This window comes from Oncorhynchus keta, chromosome 14 (assembly GCF_023373465.1).
Source record: "Oncorhynchus keta strain PuntledgeMale-10-30-2019 chromosome 14, Oket_V2, whole genome shotgun sequence".
NCBI lineage: Eukaryota > Metazoa > Chordata > Actinopteri > Salmoniformes > Salmonidae > Oncorhynchus > Oncorhynchus keta.
In genome coordinates this window covers 70,453,433-70,478,151 of record NC_068434.1, presented here as the reverse complement: position 1 = coordinate 70,478,151, position 24,719 = coordinate 70,453,433, and the positions used below count along the sequence as shown (strand labels likewise).

General features: G+C 45.8%; 1 protein-coding gene and 1 long non-coding RNA gene across 4 annotated transcripts in view; one reads left to right on the top strand and one right to left on the bottom strand.

Moving 5' to 3' along the window:
- The window catches only part of LOC118393914 (furin-1), a 97,360-nt gene that overhangs the window by 6,870 nt on the left and 65,771 nt on the right, over window positions 1-24,719 (bottom strand). For all 3 annotated transcript variants that reach the window (XR_004827653.2, XM_035787119.2, XM_035787120.2), the window contains exons 5-15: window positions 21,766-21,894; window positions 21,497-21,573; window positions 11,395-11,483; window positions 9,002-9,174; window positions 6,994-7,206; window positions 5,466-5,566; window positions 4,543-4,646; window positions 4,112-4,229; window positions 2,393-2,572; window positions 1,963-2,087; window positions 808-936 (exon numbers count right to left, since the gene is read on the bottom strand). Coding sequence is in view for 2 of the 3 variants with exons in the window: in XM_035787119.2 (XP_035643012.1) it covers window positions 808-936; window positions 1,963-2,087; window positions 2,393-2,572; window positions 4,112-4,229; window positions 4,543-4,646; window positions 5,466-5,566; window positions 6,994-7,206; window positions 9,002-9,174; window positions 11,395-11,483; window positions 21,497-21,573; window positions 21,766-21,894 (1,438 nt within the window). In the remaining variant the exon portion in view is untranslated. The remainder of the gene's footprint in view (window positions 1-807; window positions 937-1,962; window positions 2,088-2,392; window positions 2,573-4,111; window positions 4,230-4,542; window positions 4,647-5,465; window positions 5,567-6,993; window positions 7,207-9,001; window positions 9,175-11,394; window positions 11,484-21,496; window positions 21,574-21,765; window positions 21,895-24,719) is intronic.
- LOC127907347 (uncharacterized) lies at window positions 16,512-17,189 on the top strand. The gene is made up of 4 exons (XR_008064210.1): window positions 16,512-16,703; window positions 16,744-16,869; window positions 16,910-16,993; window positions 17,118-17,189. It is a non-coding gene; the product is annotated as an uncharacterized LOC127907347 (long non-coding RNA).

Sequence of the window (24,719 nt, the reverse complement as noted above, 5' to 3'; positions counted from 1 at the left end):
TCAGTTGAATTGTATTTTTTCCTCTCAATATAACAATTATTCATAAAGAAACAACGAAAATGGAGTCCATGTCAATGCTTAAACCACATCAGAAGACCATTTTTGAGGTCTGAGAACACGTCATGGCAGAGTTTGCAAAGCAATGGCCCAATTGATACAAATAATCATCACATAGCCTAGTTCTGTGAGGTTAAATGTTTGTTCACATTTAATTGAGAAGGTTTATGGGGAATGTCCTTCTGTCTACCCACAAGACGTCAGTTATCATTAGACAAACGCGCACACCAAACAGGCAATATTGCCAGAATTCAATTTCCAGATAGTGTGTTACGCTTGGCTTTTTAGTTAACAGTGGCAAACCAGGGGTGGGATAATGTCAATGTTTATGACAATTTCTGATGGAACACATGAAGAAATTCATGTACTTTCAGAATTTATTGGCAAGCTTATCGTAGGTGGGCTGCGAGCTACTGGAAGCTCGCAATCTATCTTTTGGAGACAAGCCACACACTTTTGATAGGAGAGCCAGTGTTTCATCTCTCTGGTCTTATCTGGACAGTGTGCAGTGTAAATGATCATTAAATGGTTAGGTTTAGGGTAGGGGTAGGCAACTGAAGCCTGCAGAGCCACAGTGGGGCAGACTTTTGATCCATTAGACCATGATGGATTTAATTAGGTGCATTTGTGGTGTGCAGGAACAAAAGCCTGGGCACACCACAGCTCTAAGAGACCCTAGTTTCCTAACCCTAGGTACAGAATCTACATTCTCTTATAGTAACCAATAGTAACCAACAGTAACATTCTTACCAATGCAGATCTGCTGTAGGTCAAAAGTCTTACAGCTGCCGTTACTGGGCTGAGAGAGGTCCTTGGCTGTGGAGCTGGGAGAGTCTGAGCCTGTACCATACAGCACCAGGGTGAACTGAGTCAGAGTGCCTAGACCGAGGGAGGGAGAGAGAGTGTTACACATAAGAAACAAGAGCACAGATCTCCAAGCCACTGTCTACGCCAGCAAGGCTCTGGCACTCTTCAGGGTGGGTTCTGTAATTGCAGCTTCTATCCTGCTCCTTTTATATTCTTGGATTTCCTGGATGGAATGACAGGAAAATATTCCTAGAAGTAAAGCATTAAATATATAAGTATATATTCTGGTGTTTCGCTATAGACCCGTTAGTTAAGAACAACACTTCCCGGGAGAGCCATTTATATGAGGGGCCCTTTAAGAGGGTCCAACTTCCTATATCACAGAAGGGGGGCTGAGAGATCTACAGCCAGAGGGAGGGAGGGCGAGAAAGAAGAGTGAGAGAAAATAAAACGAAAGAGAGCGAGAGAAAATTACAAATAAATCCCAAAATATTGTCTGACAGTAGTGTGGCCTGGATGAGTCTTAGGTCATAGTTATCCTGGGTCATCCTGGGTTAGCCTGGGCCAGACAGCAGGGTCCTCCACTCTCCTGCTTGATTTACTCTCCCTGGTTTAATGAAGCTGCTTTAGAGGTGGGTGCGTGGAGCTAGAGAGAGACTGCCTGACAGTTTGTATAAAGGGGATCAAAAGGAAAGCTATCCAGGCACCAGACATTGCTGCCCTGCGTATAAAATACTCCCTATTAGCGGTCTGGAAGCATCTCACACACACAAAATCATCAACACATGAATGACGTACATGCACTGACGCACACTATGAAATACACAAATCCATTAACACATAAATCAAGCACATACTGCACATGCACACACTCTCTTTCACACATAGTACATCAATGAATCAAACACATATGATGCACAGATAAATGCAACCACAAGCATACATCCCGTCACACACACATTCTTTCAGTGACACTGCTAGTCAGACATGGTTGCACTAACAGAAACCCTGTCACTCTCTTTCTGTCTCTGAGCTCCCAGACAATGTTCCAGACTTAACAATAGCATATGTTAAGGTAGTAAACAAGATGTGTCTTACCATAGTCACTGGCCCCTGCCACGTTTACCATCTCCAGGGTCCACTCCCCCCGAGGGTCCTCGTCCCAGGAGTGTGTGGTCATGAAAGCCCAGTCATTAAAGCCCTCTGACGAGTAGTCATGAGGCCTGGAGAGGGGAGAGACAGGAGGTATGTAATGTGTGTGTGTGTATGTAATGTGTGTGTGTGTGTATGTAATGTGTGTGTGTGTGTGTGTAATGTATGTGTGTGTGTAATGTATGTGTATGTGTAATGTATGTGTATGTGTAATGTATGTGTATGTGTATGTGTATGTGTAATGTATGTGTAATGTATGTGTATGTGTATGTGTATGTGTATGTGTATGTGTATGTGTATGTGTATGTGTGTGTGTATGTGTGTGTGTGTGTGTGTGTGTGTGTGTGTGTGTGTGTGTGTGTGTGTGTGTGTGTACCTGGGAGCGAGCAGTGTGGAGCGGGTACCCTGTGGGCTGGTCAGGTAGATGCCCAGGTCGCCCCTGCGGTTGTAGGAGAGTGTGAGCTGGGCCTGGGCATGTTCTAGGGAGCTCACATGGTTGGCTGTCCCAACACAGCCGTCCACTGTCTTGGTGATCAGCAGGTGGCTTCCAATGTTCCTGGCACACAGATAAACAGCACATCAGCATATATGGACCAAATACATACATTTGCACAAAGACAGCATAGTTATTGAAGATGAAAATTGGCTTGGAGTGGCTTGTGTTTTCATGTTGCTGGCTTCTGGGGTCTGTGAGAAAGATGCCTCATCTGGGAGTGAGCATATGACAGCAACTCTGTGTGACCGACGATAATGGTTCTCTGAGTGATGCTGCAGGAGGGTGTGACTGTTGCTCTGGACTAGTGTGTGAGAGAGAGCCTGCTGAGGGCACAGGGTTTGCGTCCTTGAAACAGGATTAGCAACTCAGGTCCTGCAGCAGCCCTGTCCTCTACAGGAGAAAAGTACCAGGCTCCCCCGACTCCCCCCAATCCGCTTAGCAGCTTACACACATCCACTACAACTGAACCCAGAGGAGGAGGAGGAGGAGGAGGAGGAGGAGGGGAGGGCTGTGGGGGAGAGGAGGGCATGAGGCTTTAGAGAAGCTGTGGCGCCCAGCTGATAGAAAATACGGGCCGTAATCAGTGAACTGGGTGTAAAAACACACCGCTTCCCCCTAATTAAATCCCTTAAAATGTTAGAATCCAATCCGCAGCAGTCAGAGAGAGTGAAGGGGAAATAAATCCCCACCAAGCCAGCAGTTATCGCTCAGAAGCAACACCTCTTGTACTGTACAATGCACACTGCACAAACACCATGCCACTAACACCTTTAATACAGCCTCCAGTGATAGGCTGTGATCTGGGGACCAGTACAGAGACAATACAACAGGGCTGGGAACCTGTCAGCTACAGTATGTAGCAGAGGCAGGGTTAAAGACGGTAGAGAGTGGAAGCGAAAGAGCAATATTGAGAAAGTATGAGGGGAAAACAGAGAGAGGGAGAGAGAATGAGCGAGGGAGAGAGAGCAAGACCAAAGGAGCAGAAAGATGGAGTGGAAGAGTGAAAGAGTAAAAGATCGACAGAGGTCTAGAGACAGCCAGGGAAGCATAGAGAGAGAGAGACTCATCTGAAAATGATTATTTCCCTTAAACATGCTCCCCCAGGCTCAGAAGATCATCGCCCTACCACACACACACACACACACACACACACACACACACACGAACCCAGCAGAGCATATCACTGGGCCTCCAGTGCCATGCTCAGAATAGAAACATGACATGCAGTCACACTGGGGTATGACAGCTTGGTCCCACATGAGCACCTCTCACACCTACGGCCCATCACAAACCAGCCCACACACAGCAGCGCTCATCACCTCCACAGTCGACACCCCCCAGATGTGAGACACTCTCACACACACACAATCTGAAGCATCCTATACTAATAAGGATCACATAGGTTATTTATAGGTTAATCACCTGGTAGGTTAACTGTACTATACCCAAAACCAATGTAATCCCTATGAAGCTAGTACTGATGCTCCTGCCAGCCAAACAGTATTACAGGTCGAGTTGGTGTGTGTGTGTGTGTGTGTGTGTGTGTGTGTGTGTGTGTGTGTGTGTGTGTGTGTGTGTGTGTGTGTGTGTGTAGCTCACCTGGGCTCTGCCACCATGGACAGCACACATTTTTTCTGGGGCCCAGCGTTGGTCCAGTTCTCAGCCAGAGCCACAATCGCACTGGCATCAAGCAGACCATACCCATATGAATGGCTCACTGAGAGAGATCGAGCGATAGAGAGAGAAGGAAAAATAAAGATCGATATCAGACTGCTGAAAGGCTACTTCATCACGATTCCAGTTCCAACTCAATAAGGGCCTCTTCACTATTAGATTATTGCATGTACCCTGCTGTGTGCCCAGTAAAACCTCTCAATGAACTTTGGATCCATGGCTTTCTGTAATTGCTTAATGTAGGCAACTTTAAATCAATTGATGTAAATACAATATAGATCCGTCTCCATTGTGCAACTGGCAAGGCACGGGAATGATGGTCAGCCGAGCTCAGCTAATGGGACGCCTCGCTGTACCTTTTCGGCCGACCCCATTGGTATTCCAGTCGTTGGTGAGGAGGTGGGCGGGATGAGAGGTCCTCACGACCAAGTGCTGCATGTCCCTCCATGTCAGGTTTTTACTGCACACACACACACACAAAATACCTTTCAATATAGAAGATACCAGATCTAACATACCCTTAACATGATTATGAAGACAGTACAACAAGCAACAACATATCCTACTGTACCACAATGCATAGCGACTGATTGCAAAGGAAATGGTATTAGGTGCCCAAGAAGAGTTGAACATCAGGCTTAATGTTACCACATTGAAAAGATAAAGAGACCAGAGATCCCTCTGTCAGTCACATCTCTGCTCTCCCACACTCTCCTCTGTTCTCCGTATAAAACCCTGTGTTACTGCAGTTCCACCCAGCAGAGCAACAGTAAAACAGAGTCAAATAGTGTACAGTACCCCAGCGACACAGAGTTTAAACCTCATCAGCTCTGTCTTTTACTGAACGGTCAGCTTTGACTGAAGGGAAAGTCAAAGTCCTGCAGTACAGTCAGACACTTTTAATGGACAGGGACCTACAGGAGGTTTTTACTGGTCACACGTGCCCCGTTCCCCAACCAGACTACAGAACTGAGCTGATGACACGTTCATAACAGAATGGTAGGAGATAACTGACTCATCTATTCTGATCCACAATGCATTATTACAAGACAGTTGCCTTCCCCCAAGAGTTAGTCATACTTCTGAGACATCTGTGTGTGCGTGTGCTCAGACGGCAAATATTTGTGAACAGACAAAAAGCACAAAGGAGGGAGAGAAACAGAGAGAGAGCAAGATCAGAGAGAAAAATGGGATCAAGCAAGGGGACATTGAGACAAACAGAGACAACCAAAAGAAGAGACAGAGACACAGATAGAGACAGGTGGTAAGAGTCACTCACTTGGCTTCCAGTGCAAGGGCGATGATCCCAGCAGCCAGAGGAGCCGAGGCGGATGTGCCCGTGTGGGTGTCAGTACACTTCTGTCTGAGGTCCGTTGTCACCTGACAGGAAGAGTTTCATAGTCAGATATGGTGCTCAGATGAATGCCCATACCGGGCCGAAATGTTTACACCTAATATATGGGCAAATAAATAACTTTTTGTTGAAACAATCAGTAGGAGTGTAAGTTATACACTATAAAAGTCAGATATTCTACTCAGCCCCATCTACTTTGATAGATGTTTATGTATCAACACACGCTTAACATGATTAATCATGAATGTGGAAACATACACCAATCATTAATCATGTGTGTACAGCATGCCTCATGGCAAGAGGTTGGGATGAACATCCATTATACGGTATTGTACTGTAATCTCTCCTAGTGAGAGGCTCTCCATCCTCCACCTCGTGTGTGTGTGTGTGTGTGTGTGTGTGTGTGTGTGTGTGTGTGTGTGTGTGTGTGTGTGTGTGAGAGAGAGAGAGAGAGAGAGAGAGAGAGAGAGAGAGACACACACACCGGTCTGTGGAAGGGCGAGACATGGAGATGGGATTTTAACATTTTACAGTTCTTCATTCAAATGGACCTCAGAGGGCAGGTGGGAAAGAGTGTGAGTTTATGAGAGAGAGAAAAGAACAAAAGCGTGAAAGAGAGAGAGTGTCACTGCTCAATGTGAGAAGACTGCAGGCTATGGCTGCCTGAGGCAGGCTAGTGAGAACTGACTCAGTCATTCCTCCAGAGTGAACACACAAAACCTGCCTTGAAGCGCCAAACAGTTTAGTAAGCATCTGGCTTACAGAAGCACTAAAACCAATAGGAAAACTGACAAAGAAGTGCAACAGAAATAAGAAAGAAGTGCAACAGAATACCGGCTAACTAGGACATCCAGAAACGCTCAAACCTCTAGAGTACAGCTAGAGAGTCTGGAGTAGTGCTTTGGCTCCGGATTCAACCATCTGAGATACTCTACGGATCCCAGGAGCCAAGTCAACCTGGTTCTATACATCAACATCCTGGCTATACATCAAAAGTTTCCATCCATTCTTACTTAAGCACACATCATTCCCCTGACTAATATGCTGTAAAATAGACTTCCTCCTCTTCAAAGCTCAGTGGAATCTGTGTGATCTCCCATTGCAGTTAGCAACATAATACCACTGAGGCCCTGGAACCACAGTGCACAAGACTCACACAGGACAGGAGCCCCGACTCACACACTCCTTCACCCTGCATGCACACCATCACTCAGTTTAATGTTTTCTGACATGCCCATTTTCAGACTGTACAGACGAATGCTTCCCATTCTCCCCATGACGCTCACACTGGGAGTGAATGAGAGTGTGTGTTCAGTATGTTTATTAATCCAAATCTGTGTTTCCTACTCCTTTTGCCACTAAGTGTGTGTGTGTGTATATATATATATATGTGTATGTGTATGTGTATGTGTATGTGTATGTGTGTGTGTGTGTATGTGTCTACTGAACTCACTATCTGTTTCTCGTTGAGGTTGCCAGAGCTGTAGGTTGTGGCAAGGGTGGAGGAGCAGGCCTCGCTGTACCAGGGCACGTTGCCGTTCTGGGTGGAGCTGCTGATGGACAGGGTGTAGATGCTGTTGGTGTAGCCGTCACAGTTACAGCTGTCCTTCTCACGCCCGCCGTTCCCTGACGCCCACACAAAGATGGAGCCCAGGCCCCCACGACCCTAGAGGAGGGAGAGACAGAACAGAGTCTATAACAAACCTTGACAACCACAAGGCTTCAAGACAGGCCTTTCTGACGTACAAGACCACATGCATGCGTATCTTGGTGTGGCGCAGCTAATGAAAGAGGGGAACACAGTGTCATTCAATCTAAATTAGATTCCCATTGATACTACAGCACAACTCTTAACAGTGTCCATCTCTGAAAGGCCTGCCACAGCTCATCCATACATCACAAGACCGTTTGCACTCAGACGCTTTGAATCCAAAGAGCTTTAATGTACCACGGCCACAATACACGACAACAGGGACAAACCCGGAGCAATACATTATCTGTGCTATTCAGCATTCACAGTGAACAAATATCAAAGTCCCACAGAATGCGCCATTGTGCTGGGTGGTGCAGCCTCTCCACATTGACCATCACATGCAACCATCATGAACAGTGTAAACAACAGACTGGAGCTACTGATGATGCCATGGCTCCCTATAGAATAGTGTGTTTACATGCCATATGCTTTTTATTTGACAGGCCTGTAATAAAAAGGAGGCAGACAGGGCACCAGTAACGGCCCTCAGATGGGGTTTGCCCCATAAGGTCTGATGGTTCTTTGTCTGAATGGCCCGTTGGCCCTGGCTCGGCTCAATGCTTTATGACTGGCTCTCTCACACCCTCTTACCCTTAGAGCTGGGATCAGATGGATGCAGGCTCCCATGTGTACACTACAGAGAGCCTGGCATATGGCACTATACGTCTGCAGTCTTGATGCTTACTGTTCCCTCCACTCAGTCATGCACTGTACACACCTGCCACACTCCCTGGACTCCCACACATACAAAGACTATACACACCCCCCCGTGACTTATTGCTTAACTATAGTATGGCCTGAAAGCGTTGGTAATCACATTTTTGTTTGGTGGAGACAGTATACAGTAAGACGCCCATTAAAGACGCCGCCTTCGGCAAACGAGCTACTGTTTCATAGACACTAAAAACCAGGACCATTCACCATCCTGCTCTTTAAATAGCTATCAAAATGCCTAAAAGCCATAGTCTCTCTCATAAGCGCACACACACACACACACACACACACACACACACACACACACACACACACACACACACACACACACACACACACACACACACACACACACACACACACACACCAGGGTTGGCAGTATGCCAATGCTCTTCCCGGATGCCCATGCGAGACGAAGGAGCTGTAGCTAAGACTTCGGTCTCTCTGAATCCTGCCACACTAACGTTAAAGCCCCATGAACTATTTACAACTGTTTGCATTTCACATGCAGAAGAAAATCTGTACGTGACCTGAGCTCAATGGCTTTTTATTGAGATATTCTCATAACACAATTATCCTCCCACTCAGATTCTGAAATCACTTCTACAAATTGTGGTACTGTGAAGGGAAATTATTGTGTAAAGTGCACTTTTTGTGTTTATGAATGTACATTATTTTCAGTGCTTTGTATTGAGGATTCTTTTTCCTATATTCTTTTTTCAGGACATTTAAAAAAAAAAATCCTTACTGGAGTTTAGAAAGCCTGATACTTGTACTGCGACCAAATCCCCATTCATAATCGTCAGGGTCAAAAAGTGTGCTTGCGTTGTTCAAGCCGCCTTTTGTCCTTCAAAATGGTTGAATAGTTTACTACATAATTACTGCCTGTGTGTAGAGGAAGTCACCCACAAACTATTGATTTTTATGGGGGACATATAAATTGTGGAACGCGGCACACATCAGAGGCCCAAAACAGACAGATATTTACACACACCTCGGTCACTCCGCGTAGAAAGGCCTCCTTGGCGAGCTTGGCGGGCCCATCCACCGTCTTCCCATCATCCTCGGGGCCCCAGCTGGCACTGTAGATGTGAATGTGCTGTGGGTTCAGACTGAGAGACTGGGCCTCCACCACGTCTGTCACCTCGCCGTCCAGCATACGCACTCCTACACACACACCACACACCACACACAAAACACATACAAATTTGTACACATTTGATCTAATAATCATCTACTCCTTTTCTTTGAAGAGAGGTGAGGTTAAACTCAAATACCAAAGCCACTGGTAGGAAGTGTTCCACAGAAAAACAAACAGTCAGCAGCAGAGTTGGTGATAAATAAGTCTTAGATCTGAAGAAGCTCGTATACTGAAGGTTCGTTTACAGGTCATAAATGAGAACATTCTGTTTCCCTCCCCAGAAAACAGATGACGTTTGAATCCGGGTGGACATTGTGTTGCACAAATCCCCTCTGCAGAAGAGGGACACTTGAATTGGGATATGCCAGCGCTTTTTGTATATTAAAGCCATCGATTCTGAATCTAATTTAGAATGTTTTCTAGCGCCAGCCTCCAGGGCAGTTTTCGGAGCCTCCTCATCCTCTTTCTCTCCGCACCCCCATCCCAGCTCAGCAGACAGAAAGCTGACAAATCGAAGGCAGACATCTTCAAAACAAACTCGTTGGCTGCTTTGATGCATGGAGGGTCAAGTTACTCCATACTGCCTTCATACCGGTTAAAGTAAACAAACAGAGTTTGTCCCTTTGAAGTTCTCCAAAGGCATCCAGCGGCGAGGGCACTGACTCAAATCGTTTTATAGGAGGAGATAGCCCATTATCTGGGGAGCGCTGCGCCCATCTCTGCTACCCCTTACCTCCACCAACACACAGGGATTCTTCTGTAGGTGGGTTGAAGCCAATACAGCTTTCTAGATCTTAAGGTCAAAGCTTGAGCTTACAGTTTGTGCTCTGGAATAGTGGTAGGATTCCTGGTGGGATGACAAAGACCAGCCGTCCATTGGTAGTCACTGCCATAGAGTGATAGGAAATTAGATTAATCTCTCCCTGTATGCGCGTGCGCGTGCACACACACACACACACACACACACACACACACACACACACACACACACACACACACACACAATAAGTCCTCGCAAGAATAATAAACCAATACAATTCAGACAAGTGAGGACATTTTGCTGGTCCTCACTTATAAAAAAGGGTATTTTAGGTTTAGGGGTTAGGTTTAGAATTAGGGTTAGCGGTAAGGTTTAGGGTTAGGGGTAAAATAAGATTTTGAATGGGAATCAATTGTTGGTCCCCAAAAAGTCCTCAAATGTATAGTAAGACATAGTTGTGTGTCTGTAGGTGTGTATGGTATGAGAGCTGGTGGAGTGGCAATGCAATAGGCCATCTACAGTATTGCCTTTCTAGAATTCAAATATTTATTTCTAGAAGTGGGTACTACTCACTTATTAACAGGCAGCTGCCGGACTGGGCCAAGCCTGCAGGTTGGTCACGCACGCACGCACGCACGCACGCACACACGCACGCACACAAACGCGGCCTGCTGTTCCTCTGCTTCACTCTCCTTTACGCCTGACAGGGCACCCTTGCTGCAGTCTTGGAAGGACTGTGGTTGGTCAGAAAGTTTCTGTCCTCTGAGTGGGGAAGGTGAGCAGAAGCTGCTGCTCATTAACCATCTCATTAACACGCAGACTGTTTAATCACTGCCCAGTGTGGAGTCTACCTTTATAAAGGAAGTGGTCGTGCTGAAGAGGCTGAATGCAGGAGGCATACACTGTTGTTAAACTTCGGCAGACTTCATTTTTCAACTAAACGAATAACACTTGTATGTGTGTTCATGGTTTAAATGAGACAGTACTACTCCTGACAGAAGAGAAGTGGCGGCAGGCAGATATTGGATGTGACCAATAAGGACTAAAACTATGCGTTGGATTTAGCCGGGCTGTGACAGCTGGAAACATGCAGCGGCATGGAGAGATAAAACATGCAGAGGGGTAATGAGATGAGAGCACGAACTGACTGGATAAAAGAGATGGCTCTAATTAAAGGGATTACACACGCTTACACTGAGGCATAGGCTCAGAGGAGCCACGCTGCACGCAGATTATCTCACACACACACACACACACACACACAAAACTAATGTTCATAGAGCCTCCCTGTCATCTCAGGCCAGAAGTGGAGGAAGAGTTACCCTTGAGCAACTCCCGCTCAAACTGAGCTCAGAATAGTACAGAGGCAGCACACATGGGTATTTCAGCTGTCTTAGCAGTCAGAAAACGTGAGGAATTTAAAGATAAAATGGAGGAGAAACAGAGAGAGATGACATGAATCGCCCTCTGTTCTACGGTACTGTACCTCCAATCTTGGCGTTGTAGGCCACTCCGACTCCACAGATCCCATTGTTGGCCATCGCTGCCACCTCACCTGCACAACGAGTCCCATGCCTGGTGAGAGAACGAGAAAACGAGCGAGAGAGAGAGAGTGAACGGGAGCGAACGAGAGAAAGAAAGAACGGAGAGAAAGAATAGGGGGGATGCAAGTCCTCATTTTGATGTGATTTACCCATATAAACACAGTGTACATTAGCTACAAATGACAATTGTCTCCAGGCAGTGTGCATTATCTATGAATTGAGCTCTAGAAGACAGTAAATTAACAGATACAGGAGGTTGTGTAGGAATGCACTCCCTGCGATACAGTGATCTAAGATGCCATCGACAAAAAACAAACTCATGTAGACAAGTCCTTGGCTCTAGCTGCCTCTCAGCTGTTCCGACTTGGTTGTAGCCCAGAAGAAAACAGTCAGTCAGTCAAGTGAGCGTGGGTCATGAAACAGACTGTGCCCTTCCAGCAGGCCTGACCTTGAGTCTGGGGCCGCGGGGCCTGCCAGCAGCAAGGAAAGGCAAAATGAGCTGACATGCTACCATCTTACGGTGGGGGAAACAAATTAGATTGACCATTTCCACAAAAGAGCTTTCATTGGGTCTGTGCCTCTCTGATTTGATCTCTCCCTCTCAGCGCTGCAGGAGATCGGCGGAGAATGTGGCCCACCACATTCCAGTCAGGTTCATTCTGCCGCTCGCTCATCTCCACCGGACGGACACTAAAAGTCCTCCAAACCACCGGCTCCCAAGCGGATCGCAGGACAATCAGTGGGAGCGGATAATGCCAGGGTTAGGATACACCAGATAAGCAGAGAGCAGCTACACTGCCCAAGAACACAGCCCAGCCAGCAGGCTCCCATTCAGAGTGAGTAAATAAACCAGTACTATGGTGTTCTATCATAGCCCAGGGGAAATACCCCAGTGGGCTGAGAGAGACCGACATCCTCCATTGATAACTTGCATGTGGTCTCAGCGTGTGGCTCTATGGAGCACTGAGACACCATAGCTCTATGAAAGCAGCAGCATATGCAAACTGTTAGCCATACACCTCGATGAGCAATTAAAGAATATGAAAGGGACTTAACTCCTCTAGTACCTGTCTTATAGTGGGACGTCTAGTAACTGCCATTTCATTCTGGGGGTCAGCTGTACTCAAACAACCTCTGCAACACTAACCTAATTTATCCAGGACTGACTGATGGGCGTTAGGCTAGGCTAATGTATTCCCTTCATTAAAACCACAGGGCGTCGACCAGACCCCGTTAAACAAGAGGATCAGAGAGCGCTGCACTGTGGCAGTAGATCAACCAATCCGCCTGAGATCTCTTTAGACACGGCTATGAGCTGCAGGTCAAAGGTTAATGTCAGAGTTACCCCTGAGTGCTCAATGTCCCACTAACAAGTGTCATGGGACCTGGATTAACTGCAGGACCAGAGGGCCTTTTAACGACATGCTTTAATGGTGTAAGGTAGAATGTGTAGAGGCAATTCAAAGAAAACTGGGTCATGAAGACCAGATCTGAAGCGAAGAACACATCTAAAAGAATGACGCACACACGCTCTCTCTCTTTCTCTCTCGTACACACACATACACACGACAAAGGTAAGCGAAAACACCCACATGTAGGCTGGCGGCTAGTACACCGCTAGTGTGAACTGACAATGGAAGATCGGCAATGAACTTAATCTCCACTTTCATACCAGGGCAGGTATGTTAGTCTCTGCCCAGGCAGTGTTTGTAAGTGATCCATCCCTTTGTAGCGGTAGGAAAGCAGGCCAGCGATGCAGCAGATAAGGCACAGCTCAGATGTCTGAAAGGATGTAGGGCAAGCCCAAGCTTATAACACCAGTCTGTCTTGAGCCCAGTCATATCTGCCTCTGACAAATACATATCCACCTAGATCTACCCGACACGTTCTTCTGGCATGTGATGTTGCTAGGGTAAAATCAAAGGATGCGGAAAATATCCCAATCTGAACATCTTCCAGAATCTAAGATGTGCGATCCTTTTGATGCAAAATGTTCTTTCCACGAGACAAGTGCATTTTGATCTATTTGCGCCACTGAAAAGGTGTATGAACATTTCTAAAAAGGTTGAAAATGATCCAGGAGAGACCATTTGGAGTCTCTCGTGTTGCAAGACATCCCAGGGTCAGGAATCACACAATGGTGGCGTGTCGACTGGCCAGCAACAGGACAGCAGCAGTCCATCTCAGAGCCACAATGTGCTTATCTGACCTCCTCATTCAGAGAATGTGGAGGACATAAATGGTCGGGTCAACAGCCCAGTCAATGACATCCTCCGAGTGAGTGGGCCTTTCCAGACTGTGGGTTGCTGCTCCAATGGAGAGGGATCAAAGCAAACATGCCACGGTCATCCGGTCTGGTCTAGTCTGGGGGTCAAGGATGAAAGTGGGATTTTGGAGGTGCTGGAACTGCTGATGAAATCTCCTGAAGAAATGGTTTGTGAAGTCTTCTGTAATGGAAGAATGTACACAGACAGACTGACCACGTGAAAGCTATAATGCCTTATTGTTGTTACTTGTTAAATCCACTTACATTTGTGTTAATTAAGTGGTGGAGACAGGTTAAAGAAAGATTTTTAAGCTATGAGAAAACTGAGACATGGATTGTGTATGTGTGCCATTCAGAGGGTGAATGGGCAAGACAAACAATTTTAGTGCCTTTGAATGGATTATGGTAGTAGGTGCCAGGCACACCGGTTTGAGTGTGTCAAGAACTGCAACGCTGCTGGGTTTTTCACGCGCAACAGTTTCCCGCGTGTATCAAGAATAGTCCACTACCCAAAGGACATCTAGCCAACTTTACACTGCTTCCCAAAATTGTGTCAACATGGGCCAGCATTCCTGTAGAAAGCATTTGATACCTTGTAGAGTCCATGACCCAACGAAATTTCCCCCTTACACTAACTGGTTGTGCCACCTTTAGCTGCAACCAAATGCTTCCTGTAGTTGTTGATTTGTCTCTCATATCGCTGTAGAGGAATTTAGGCACACTCGTGCATGCAGAACTACTTTAACTCAGCGACATTTATGAGTTTTCAAGCGTGAACTGCTTGTTTCAACTCCTGTCACATCTCAATTGGGATTAGGTCTGTACTTTGACTAGACCATTACAAAACTTCACATTTCATTGTGTGTTTTGGATGATTGTCTCGACTTAATATTAGGAAGGCGTTCCGTATCTGTAACTCTGAAGGTAAGTGGAACTCTGTTATACTATGTTCCAGGCTTGCAGCTTAATAACCACTGGGGGTTCAACCAGCTGGCCGGAGTCCAGGTCAATTCCAACTCATTTCCTGATCCAATGGAAGCACAAAAACAAACAGAACATTACCAAGATTATCAATGACAATGTACTGTTTACATTTGACATTTTTAATCACTTATCCAGAGTGACTTACAGGAGCAAATAGGGTTAAGTGTCCTGCTCAAGGGCACATTGACAGATGTTTCACCTAGTCGGCTCAGGGATTCGAACCAGTGACCTTTTGGTCACTGGCCCAATACTCATAACCATTAGGCTACCTGCAGCCAAATTGAATTTCAATTGATTCGATTTCCTGCATTACCTCAGCTTGTCATTGACATGGGATTGAACCCAACCTTGTGGTGTGGTTACAGAGGTTGTTACTGAGCAGAGCTCTGGTGTAGGCTATACGAGGGGACTCGGATGAATTGGCCTATCAAAACACACTGAGCTCCACTCTAGCAGAACAAAGTGACGTCTCTCACTCACACAGGGGAGGAGGAGGGCATCTTTCATCATCAAGTCACAGTGAGATAAATTAACATCACAGAGCCTTAATATCCCCCTGACACGTCTCACTGACAGTCTGGACTTGATCTGACACACTGGCAGACTCACTTACCATCAGTCACAGACCAGAGGACAAAAACTCGACTTTATATTACTGCTGTAAAGTGTGCAGTTAAACGCCTTCCATAAAACAACCATCAATGATATATAATATAGATGAACTAAATGTACTTGCCTGGGATCAGACACTGACTCATGCGAGTGGGTCGGCCTCCATCTTATATTTCAAAGAATACACCGTTCAACACAAAGACTCAATCACACCGTGCTGGTATGATATAAATGACAGCATATAGAGAGGTGCATCATCAGTAATAGATTATAGTTATCCCTTCAGTTTCATTCAACGGTTACTGTTCGTAATGAGATCCGCTCTGATCCAATCCCTGGACCATCTGTTACAGGCATGTTGAATAACAATGTTTATTAACCCTCTCGGTCACACACACACACACACGTCTCATATTTGAGGTTAAAAATACAGTGGCTGCGGTTCCAGAATTTCTGGAAACTCGATTTGCTGTGGCTAAAGATCTCTGCTTATGTGCTGGATTTTTTAAAAAGGTAGCTGCTGCCCGCCCGGGCCGCCTTCGTAGCTGCTGCCCGCCCGGGCCGCCTTCGTAGCTGCTGCCCGCCCGGGCCGCCTTCGTAGCTGCTGCCCGCCCGGGCCGCCTTCGTAGCTGCTGCCCAGTGCTCTACTGCTGCTTCCAGGACATGTTCCAACTACTGCATTCCTTGCCTCAGTAGGATATTAAGCATAAGAGTGATTTCATGTTCTTTTTATCAATAGGAGAGTTAGGCTACATGCAGCTATTTGCATTGTACACAAAATAAATGATCAACATGTTCGTACAACCTTGCAGATTGCTTTTTGCGCCAATGCAAAACTCAAGTGGGCAGTTACATGCAGCCATTTAGGCAGCATATCAAACACAAGCAAGACATAGACACGCAGTCTAATTAGTGATTATAATGTTCCTGTTTCGCCATCATTGCCAACATCGGTTAAGCAGGTGGCAGACATGCAGTCAAAGTAGTAGTGTTCTTTTTCAGCAACTCTGGCTTGTGGCTACAATATGGCAGCAACTACAAAGATTAGCCTACATCATCACACAAAATGCTAATTGTTTTTGCTCCAATGCAATGTGTAGGGACTGCGTCCTGCTTGTGCAACTGTAATATCCGTTACAACAGACATAGAAGGTTGTAGCCTTCCTAATGGCCTTGAATGTTCGTTCAAATCGCCGCAGGGTTTTATTTTAGCTGTTCAGAACTATGAGGCAGAGGCTCAGCGACATAGAGAAATGTGAAGGGAGGTGGAGTGTGAGCCGCAGCAACAGAGAAATGTGAAGGGAGGTGGAGTGTGAGCCGCAGCAACAGAGAGAAATGTGAAGGGAGGTGGAGTGTGAGCCGCAGCAACAGAGAGAAATGTGAAGGGAGGTGGAGTGTGAGCCGCAGCAACAGAGAAATGTGAAGGGAGGTGGAGTGTGAGCCGCAGCAACAGAGAGAAATGTGAAGGGAGGTGGAGTGTGAGCCGCAGCAACAGAGAGAAATGTGAAGGGAGGTGGAGTGTGAGCCGCAGCAACAGAGAGAAATGTGAAGGGAGGTGGAGTGTGAGCCGCAGCAACAGAGAAATGTGAAGGGAGGTGGAGTGTGAGCCGCAGCAACAGAGAGAAATGTGAAGGGAGGTGGAGTGTGAGCCGCAGCAACAGAGAGAAATGTGAAGGGAGGTGGAGTGTGAGCCGCAGCAACAGAGAAATGTGAAGGGAGGTGGAGTGTGAGCCGCAGCAACAGGGAGAAATGTGAAGGGAGGTGGAGTGTGAGCCGCAGCAACAGGGAGAAATGTGAAGGGAGGTGGAGTGTGAGCCGCAGCAACAGAGAGAAATGTGAAGGGAGGTGGAGTGTGAGCCGCAGCAACAGAGAAATGTGAAGGGAGGTGGAGTGTGAGCAGCAGCAACAGTAAACCCATGGGGTAATACCTCACCTAAGTCACTTTGAAACATTAGACTAACTGAGTAATTGCTCTACTGTAGTCTGGAACATGGGCACAAATCTTGGATCAGCGCCCCAATCCTAGGCTAGAACTCAAAACTGACATTGAATTAGTCCAAGTGCTAATTTTACTTTTATGTGATGACGCTGGGTCAATTGTCTTCGTCCTTGCTTTAATTGACAACTGCAGTAGGTCAAATAATCAATCTCAGTCAGACCGCTAGCTGGCCGTTCCTCCTGGCCGAATTTACCATTAGGCACGGATCTAGGATGAGCTTGCCATGCCCAAAGCCTCACCCGTAGGGGGAAAACTCAAAAACAATCCTCAGCTCAGAGTGAAGGAGCAACTCCATCCTTCCTTTGTCTGGGCTGCAGCAGAGCAAGAAATGGGGCTGGTCCCTGAGGAGCTGCAAGTCAGCCTGACCAGAACTACTGGAGCAGAGACAAGTCCATCTCCATCGCCAGTCTTAACACCACTGACAAAGCCAGTTTTCAACTGAGCTGGCCAGAAAGTAATAGATAAAGGTAAACTGAGGAAAGAATACTGGAGACGGCGTTGGAATGATAAACTCATAGAGAAACAAGACCAACTTCCTAGAAGTTTGGACCAACTTAACCTAAGGGCATATTAAAATAAAACAAGAAAGCTGATTTCCATGGTAATCTAAAACAACATTATCATTGTGCTGTGAGAATGCTGATTTGGCTTTCTCCTTAGCTGGAACTCATATTTCATAGTTATCAGTTTCGATAGAACATGGCTCCCATACATACTGGTGTGGAACTAGAGGGCTGAAACCAAAAGGCAACAGTTTGATGAACTTTCGGGATGATGCAGCCAATTTGGTGCTCACATCCCCATGGCAACCAGCTGCCTCCTGAAAGGTCTTACATTAGCATAATAAAATGTTTATACGAGGGGGAAAACCACAGGTGGAACTTCGATGAAGACAATATTTCAAACGGAGCCAGAAAAGGAGACATAATGGAATAAACAAATTAACGAGACAAATATTTTTATGTGGGAAAAACTACAGGTGGAACTTTAGAGGTTTCCTACAGATCAGAAACAGTGCTAACAGCCATTACGTCCTTTCAGGTCATACATAAAGTTAGACCTATTATCATTGCGTAACATAATGACATTTCCTAAGGCATATCCAATTGGTTAAAATCCAAAATGGACACCCTACTACCCATAGTGCACTACTTTTTAATGATGCCAAAAGCAGTGCCCTACATAGGGAATAGGGTTCCATTTGAGCTTGGGCCGTAGTTCGGCTTTGTGTGAGAGCTCTTTCTTCTCTCTCAGATGGCATATTGGGCTATTGATAGCTTGGCAAGGCGCTCCTTCCACTCGCTCTGCCCTTCCTAACTTGAATTAATTACTGAGAAGAAAATCATTTGTGCTTTCTGAGGCTGGGCCAGTGGCCCCAGCTGATCATTAGGCTCTCTGCTCACTGCCTGCCTGCCGGGCCTCTGCCTCGAGGTAAATCTGGACAACTGCTCCGGCCCCGCTCCTACTTAATCAGCTGACTAATGAGTTGACCTACAGGACAAAAGGTCTCTCAGTGTTTATGGAACAGAGGCAGAGGGGGAATACAAAGCAAACATCTTGTGTAACTAATCTGAGACGCTGTAAAAATGAATCAACCTGGGTTGTTCTGTGGAGTGCTCCTGATAAAGAGCCTTCCTCCCAACACTAACGACCGGGAACATTAGGAAGAGGGATTTAATGTTCCAAAGAAATGATGGGCTGTAATGAAGAACAAGCGTTCTCCTCCTCTAACTGATAGCAATATTTGATAAGTCAGAATGCAAACTTATAACATCAATTGAACTATTTCACTTGGCCCCTGCAGCCTTGGCACAGACACAAGCGTGTGTGTACACAACCTGACATGTGACAGTGATACAGCGGAAACTGAAAGAAAATACTACAAACACACATGCCTCCTGTTACAAAGCAAGAGCTCTTTCTGTCTTGCACTAACAGACACAGAGCACTGGCACCCTGGAGGCCTGAGAAAAGGTGGTCAGATGATCACAAACACTTACTGATACCAGCAATATCCCCAATGTTCACCCAATATACAGCTACATTACTGTGTGTGTACAACTACAGTACAGTTAATCTAAGTTTTCTGTCCTTGATGGTATCTTGCAGCAAGCCAACTTAATGTAATGCACTATTCAAAGTGGCAAATTCAAATGAGCCAACTCCCTGGCTATTTTTAATTAAAATATGAATAACATAATATCAGCCATAGTACAGCAGTTGCAGCACCGTGTGATAAAATCAACTTCCTTCAGAATGTAAAAAAAATACCTCAAGTCTACTTCCCACTGCTTTACCAAAATATCTCAAATAACAGAAAAGCCTCAGCCTCAAAATCAATAACAAGAGAACCTCAGTTCAAATCTTGTGGAGATTATCACGCGCTATACCTAGCTGTAAAGCCTGCCACTCCCAACTGGGGAAGGGTATTTGGGAAACATTCAATACATAAAAAGAAAACCCCCCCAATTCCAATTTTAGCTCACGGCAGAGGCCCCTAGAGAGACTGATCCTCCTGTTCTAAGACAGTAAGGCTGCAGACCCACAGGGCCAGATCACATGTTGACTTGAGAAACACGGGGCTGAATGGCCACATTGCTGCAGAGGAGCGTTCCTCATGCAGGGGAAGAAAGGGAGCTTTATGGAGGTGAACAGAACTGGGCTTTCTGCAGAGAACAGACCCTTACACAGCCTTACAGAGCTCCAGCCTGCCCACATGGTGTTTACACACACGCCAACACAAACCCCACACAGTTACACACACACACCTCAGTCCTGCCACGGGGAAGCGAGGCAGAGCTGGGTGGCCGGAGATAAGGGCTGGGGTGAGCTAGGCAGGGAGGAGAGGACAAGCCAGGAGGATTCTCAGTCCAAAGGCATTTACTCCACTGTGTGTGTGGGATAGGGAAATCAACTGTCTGTTGGCTGTGTGTATGCTGGGGGAATCATAATAACGGATGTGTGTGTGTGTGTGTGTGTGTGTGTGTGTGTGTGTGTGTGTGTGTGTGTGTGTGTGTGTGTGTGTGTGTGTGTGTGGTCAGTGGCAGAGCTCCATTGGTGTTAGCTCTTACTCCGCCGTTTCACTTTCTCTCTTTGACAGCAGGAGGCTCAAGACCTATGGCTATACACACTAGCGTAGGAAGTAATGTACACTGTCGTTTTACTTGAGGTCATCTCCATCTCTCCTTACACCAGTCTGACCTCCATGTGGACAGTGCCTGCTCCAGACCCATGCAGTCTCAGTTGGAGACATTTGATTTCCACCAGCGTCTAACTATAACCTTTGTCTGTCATCACCAACTATGGTCAGCCTCAAGATAAAAAATGTAAAATAGGGTATTTGGCTAGCAGCCCGAAACCAGCAGATTACGGAAAATAAAATAAAGGCCTTTCCAGAGCCAGGAGATTTGTCGTATTTTGTTAACGCTGATGAAATTAAATCGATCAATTCAGGGCAGCAGGGAAGACATCGGGGCAGTAGTAAACAAGTCTTAATGCCATCTGCTCAGGCCACTGCAGTAAAGCTGCTTTCTTCACAAATTCACTTAATCCCAGGAGATTTACTCCATTTAACTAGGCCACAGAAATGCCCTGGTAGCAGCTGGGTGATTTAAGACTCTAAAGCACATGTGCTTGCTCTCGATTGGGGGAAGACCCAAAACCCATTGAGATGTTCTCCGGCCCTCTAAGAGTCTACTACTTCAATCTGTCTCCCGGCTTATTAAAATAACTCAACTGTCACATTCAACATATTCATTGACTGCATTTCCCTTTCCAGTCAGAGAAGCTCTGCTTTAACAGTAGTGGGTAGCCCAACACCTGACAGACCTGGACCCAATCCAGAGCGATGGTGACCATAACTCACTCCATTACACCACCACCACTTTTGGCTTTGTCTCGCTCCCTCTCTTAGCCGACTGCATGAGAAAATACAGTATTTTTTATCAGAACATCACAATGAAACAGCCTATTCATGTAGAGGCGTGACGTTTCCTGTGTCCTACACATCTCCCCTCTCAGAACTGAATCATTATGTGGCATTGGCACACGACGTGACTCGTATCGTTCCATGATAATCATGCATTGACGTCAATGGTAGATATGAATAAAGAATCAAGTTAGGCACGGGGAGAACAAATTCTGCTGTCACTGAAACAGTGTATTTTTTAAATCAGGGTCTTACCGGTTGTCGTTGAGTTGTGTGTATCGTGGCTGAGGGTCTGGATCTCCATCGTTCACATCATAGCTGGCGTCTGGGTCCTACAGGCAGACAGGGACAATCAGAATCACTCATCTATGATAAGAGGAGCAAAAGTCTAGGGGTGAATACCAATAGTACAAAATGGCCTCCTCTCCTCATCAACATGGATCATGGAAAGGACGCCACCTTAAACTATTGAGATGCAGCAGCTCCAGCTTTGAAGCCAGGGGTAAGATGACGGTGATACTCACATAGTTTGATATAAGGTCCGGGTGGTTCTTCTCTATACCATCGTCCAGGATGGACACCACCACTCCCTTCCCAGTGTAGCCCAGCTCCCATGCACCTTTGGCATTCAGGTCACGATGATTAGTATTGTACTGTAGAGTAGAAAACACCAAAACCAGTCAATAGAGTCTAAAGAGCCATTACAAGACACGCAAGAGAGATGACAAAAATGATCAAATTTTGCATTATCAAATTAAGCAATATACCTCAAACCCCCGGGGTGCCTTATTGCTATTATAAACTTGTTACCAACGTAATTAGAGCAGAAAAAAAAGTATGTTTGTCATATGAGTGGTATATCACGGCTGTTAGCCAATCAGCATTTAGGGCTCGAACCACCAAGTTTATAATTGTTTTTAGACTATGAAATAAAAAATATATACAGCGATCGTCACCAAACAGAAATACATAGATGAGTGTTTTCCGGTCACAACTTGCAGACTTGTTTACGTGCTCCTGTGCATTTTGTTGCCAAGCTTCCTTTGCTACCTGACAACTTTATTGTTTTTACTTTTTCCCATCACTCAACTTTTTTTTCATTCAACTTTTTCACTCCGGACGTTTTATCTGGAAATGGTTCGTCAGGACTTCCAACAGTTGAAGCTAAGTAGTAACATTAACATGATTCCTTCTAATTGCAGTCACTGTACTCATAATTTACAGGAGAACGATCGCCTTACGGCGAGGATCGCTGTGCTACAAGCCCAGCTTCAGACGCAAGCGTTAGGCAAGGGTAATTTCAGTGTCGGAAAGGATGAAACAGCGTCTGTGCCACCAGGAAGTACAGATAGTAATGTTAGTATAAATCCCCTCACATGGTCCCCGCAGCTGGACAACTTTCTCATGGCTTCTGGAGGGAAATGCTGTAGGAATGCTCAACCGGTGTCGCTCATTCAGCCGACAGAAACTTTCAACCGGTTCTCCCCATTAAGCAGCGAGTCGGAGTCAGAGGTCGAGCCTTCTCTGGTCTCTACTCCTCCCGTTATGGGGTCTGAGACGCGGAAGGCTCCCACCATTAGCTCTGACAAATTGAAAACCCTAGTCATTGGCGACTCCATTACCCGCAGTAATATACTTAAAACAAATCATCCAGCGATCAGACTCTGTTTACTAGGGGCAGGTCTACCGACATTAAGGCTAATCTGAAGATGGTGCTGGCTAAAGCTAAAACTGGCGAGTGTAGAGATATTGTTATCCATGTCGGCACCAACAATGTTAGGATGAAAGAGTCAGAGGTCACCAAGCGCAACATAGCTTCAGCGTGTAAATCAGCTAGAAAGATGTGTCGGCATCGAGTAATTATCTCTGGCCCCCTCCCAGTTAGGGGGAGTGATGAGCTCTACAGCAGAGTCTCACAGCTCAATCGCTGGTTGAAAACTGTTTTCTGCCCCTCCCAATTTGTAGATAATTGGCCTTCCTTCTGGGACTCACCCACAAACAGGACCAAGCCTGGCCTGTTGAGGAGTGATGGACTCCATCCAAGCTGGAGGGGTGCTCTCATCTTATCTACAAAACATAGAGCCCTGTCTAACTCCCCTAGCTCCACAATGAAATAGGGTACAGGCCAGGTAGCAGGCTGTTAGCCAGCCTGCCAGCTTAGTAGAGTCTGCCACAAGCACAGTCAGTGTAGTCAGCTCAGCTATCCCCATTGAGACCATGTCTGTGCCTTGACCTAGGTTTGGGCAAAACTAAACTAAGACCTCCTCCATTCCTGCCATTATTGAAAGAGATCGTGATATCTCACATCTCAAAATAGGGCTACTTAATGTTAGATCCCTCAATTCAAAGGCAGTTATAGTCAATGAATTAATCACTGATCATAATCTCCTATAGGAATTCCAAACCTCAACGCAGAAAATATATATTTTTAAACTAATCGGCCTATATCGAATCTTCCATTCCTCGCTAAAATTTTTGAAAAAGCTGTTGCGCTGCAACTCACTGCCTTCCTGAAGACAAACAATGTATACAAAATGCTTCAGTCTGGTTTTAGACCCCATCATAGCACTGAGACTGCACTTGTGAAGATGGTAAATGACCTTTTAATGGCGTCAGACCGAGGCTCTGCATCTGTCCTCGTGCTCCTAGACCTTAGTGCTGTTTTTGATGCCATCAATCACCGCATTCTTTTGGAGAGATTGGAAATCCAAATTGGTCTACACGGACAAGTTCTGGCCTGGTTCAGATCTTATCTGTCAGAAAGATATCAATTTGTCTCTGAATGATTTGTCCTCTGACAAATCAACTATAAATGCCGGTGTTCCTCAAGGTTCCGCTTTAGGACCACTATTGTTTTCACTATATATTTCACCTCTTGGGGATGTCATTCAAAAGATAATGTTAACTTTCACTGCTATGCGCATGACATACAGCTGTACATTTCAATGAAACATGGTGAAGCCCCAAAATTGCCCTCGCTCGAAGCCTGTGTTTCAGACATAAGGAAGTGGATGGCTGCATACTTTCTACTTTTAAATCTGGACAAAACATAGATGCTTGTTCAAGATCCCAAGAAACAAAGAGATCTTCTGTTGAATCTGACAATTAATCTTGATGGTTGTACAGTTGTCTCAAATAAAACTGAAGGACCATGGCGTTACTCTGGACCCTGATCTCTCTTTTGATGAACATATCAAGACTGTTTCAAGAACAGCTTTTTTCCATCTACGTAACATTGCGAAAATCAGAAACTTTCTGTCCAAAAATGCAGAAAAATAAAACCATGCTTTTGTTACTTCTATGCTAGAATACTGCAATGCTCTACTTTCCAGCTACCCGGATAAAGCACTAAATAAACTTCAGTTAGTGCTAAATACGTCTGCTAGAATCCTGGCTAGAACCAAACAATTTGATCATATTACTCCAGTGCTAGCCTCCCTACACTTAAGGCAAGGGCTGATTTCAAGGTTTTACTGCT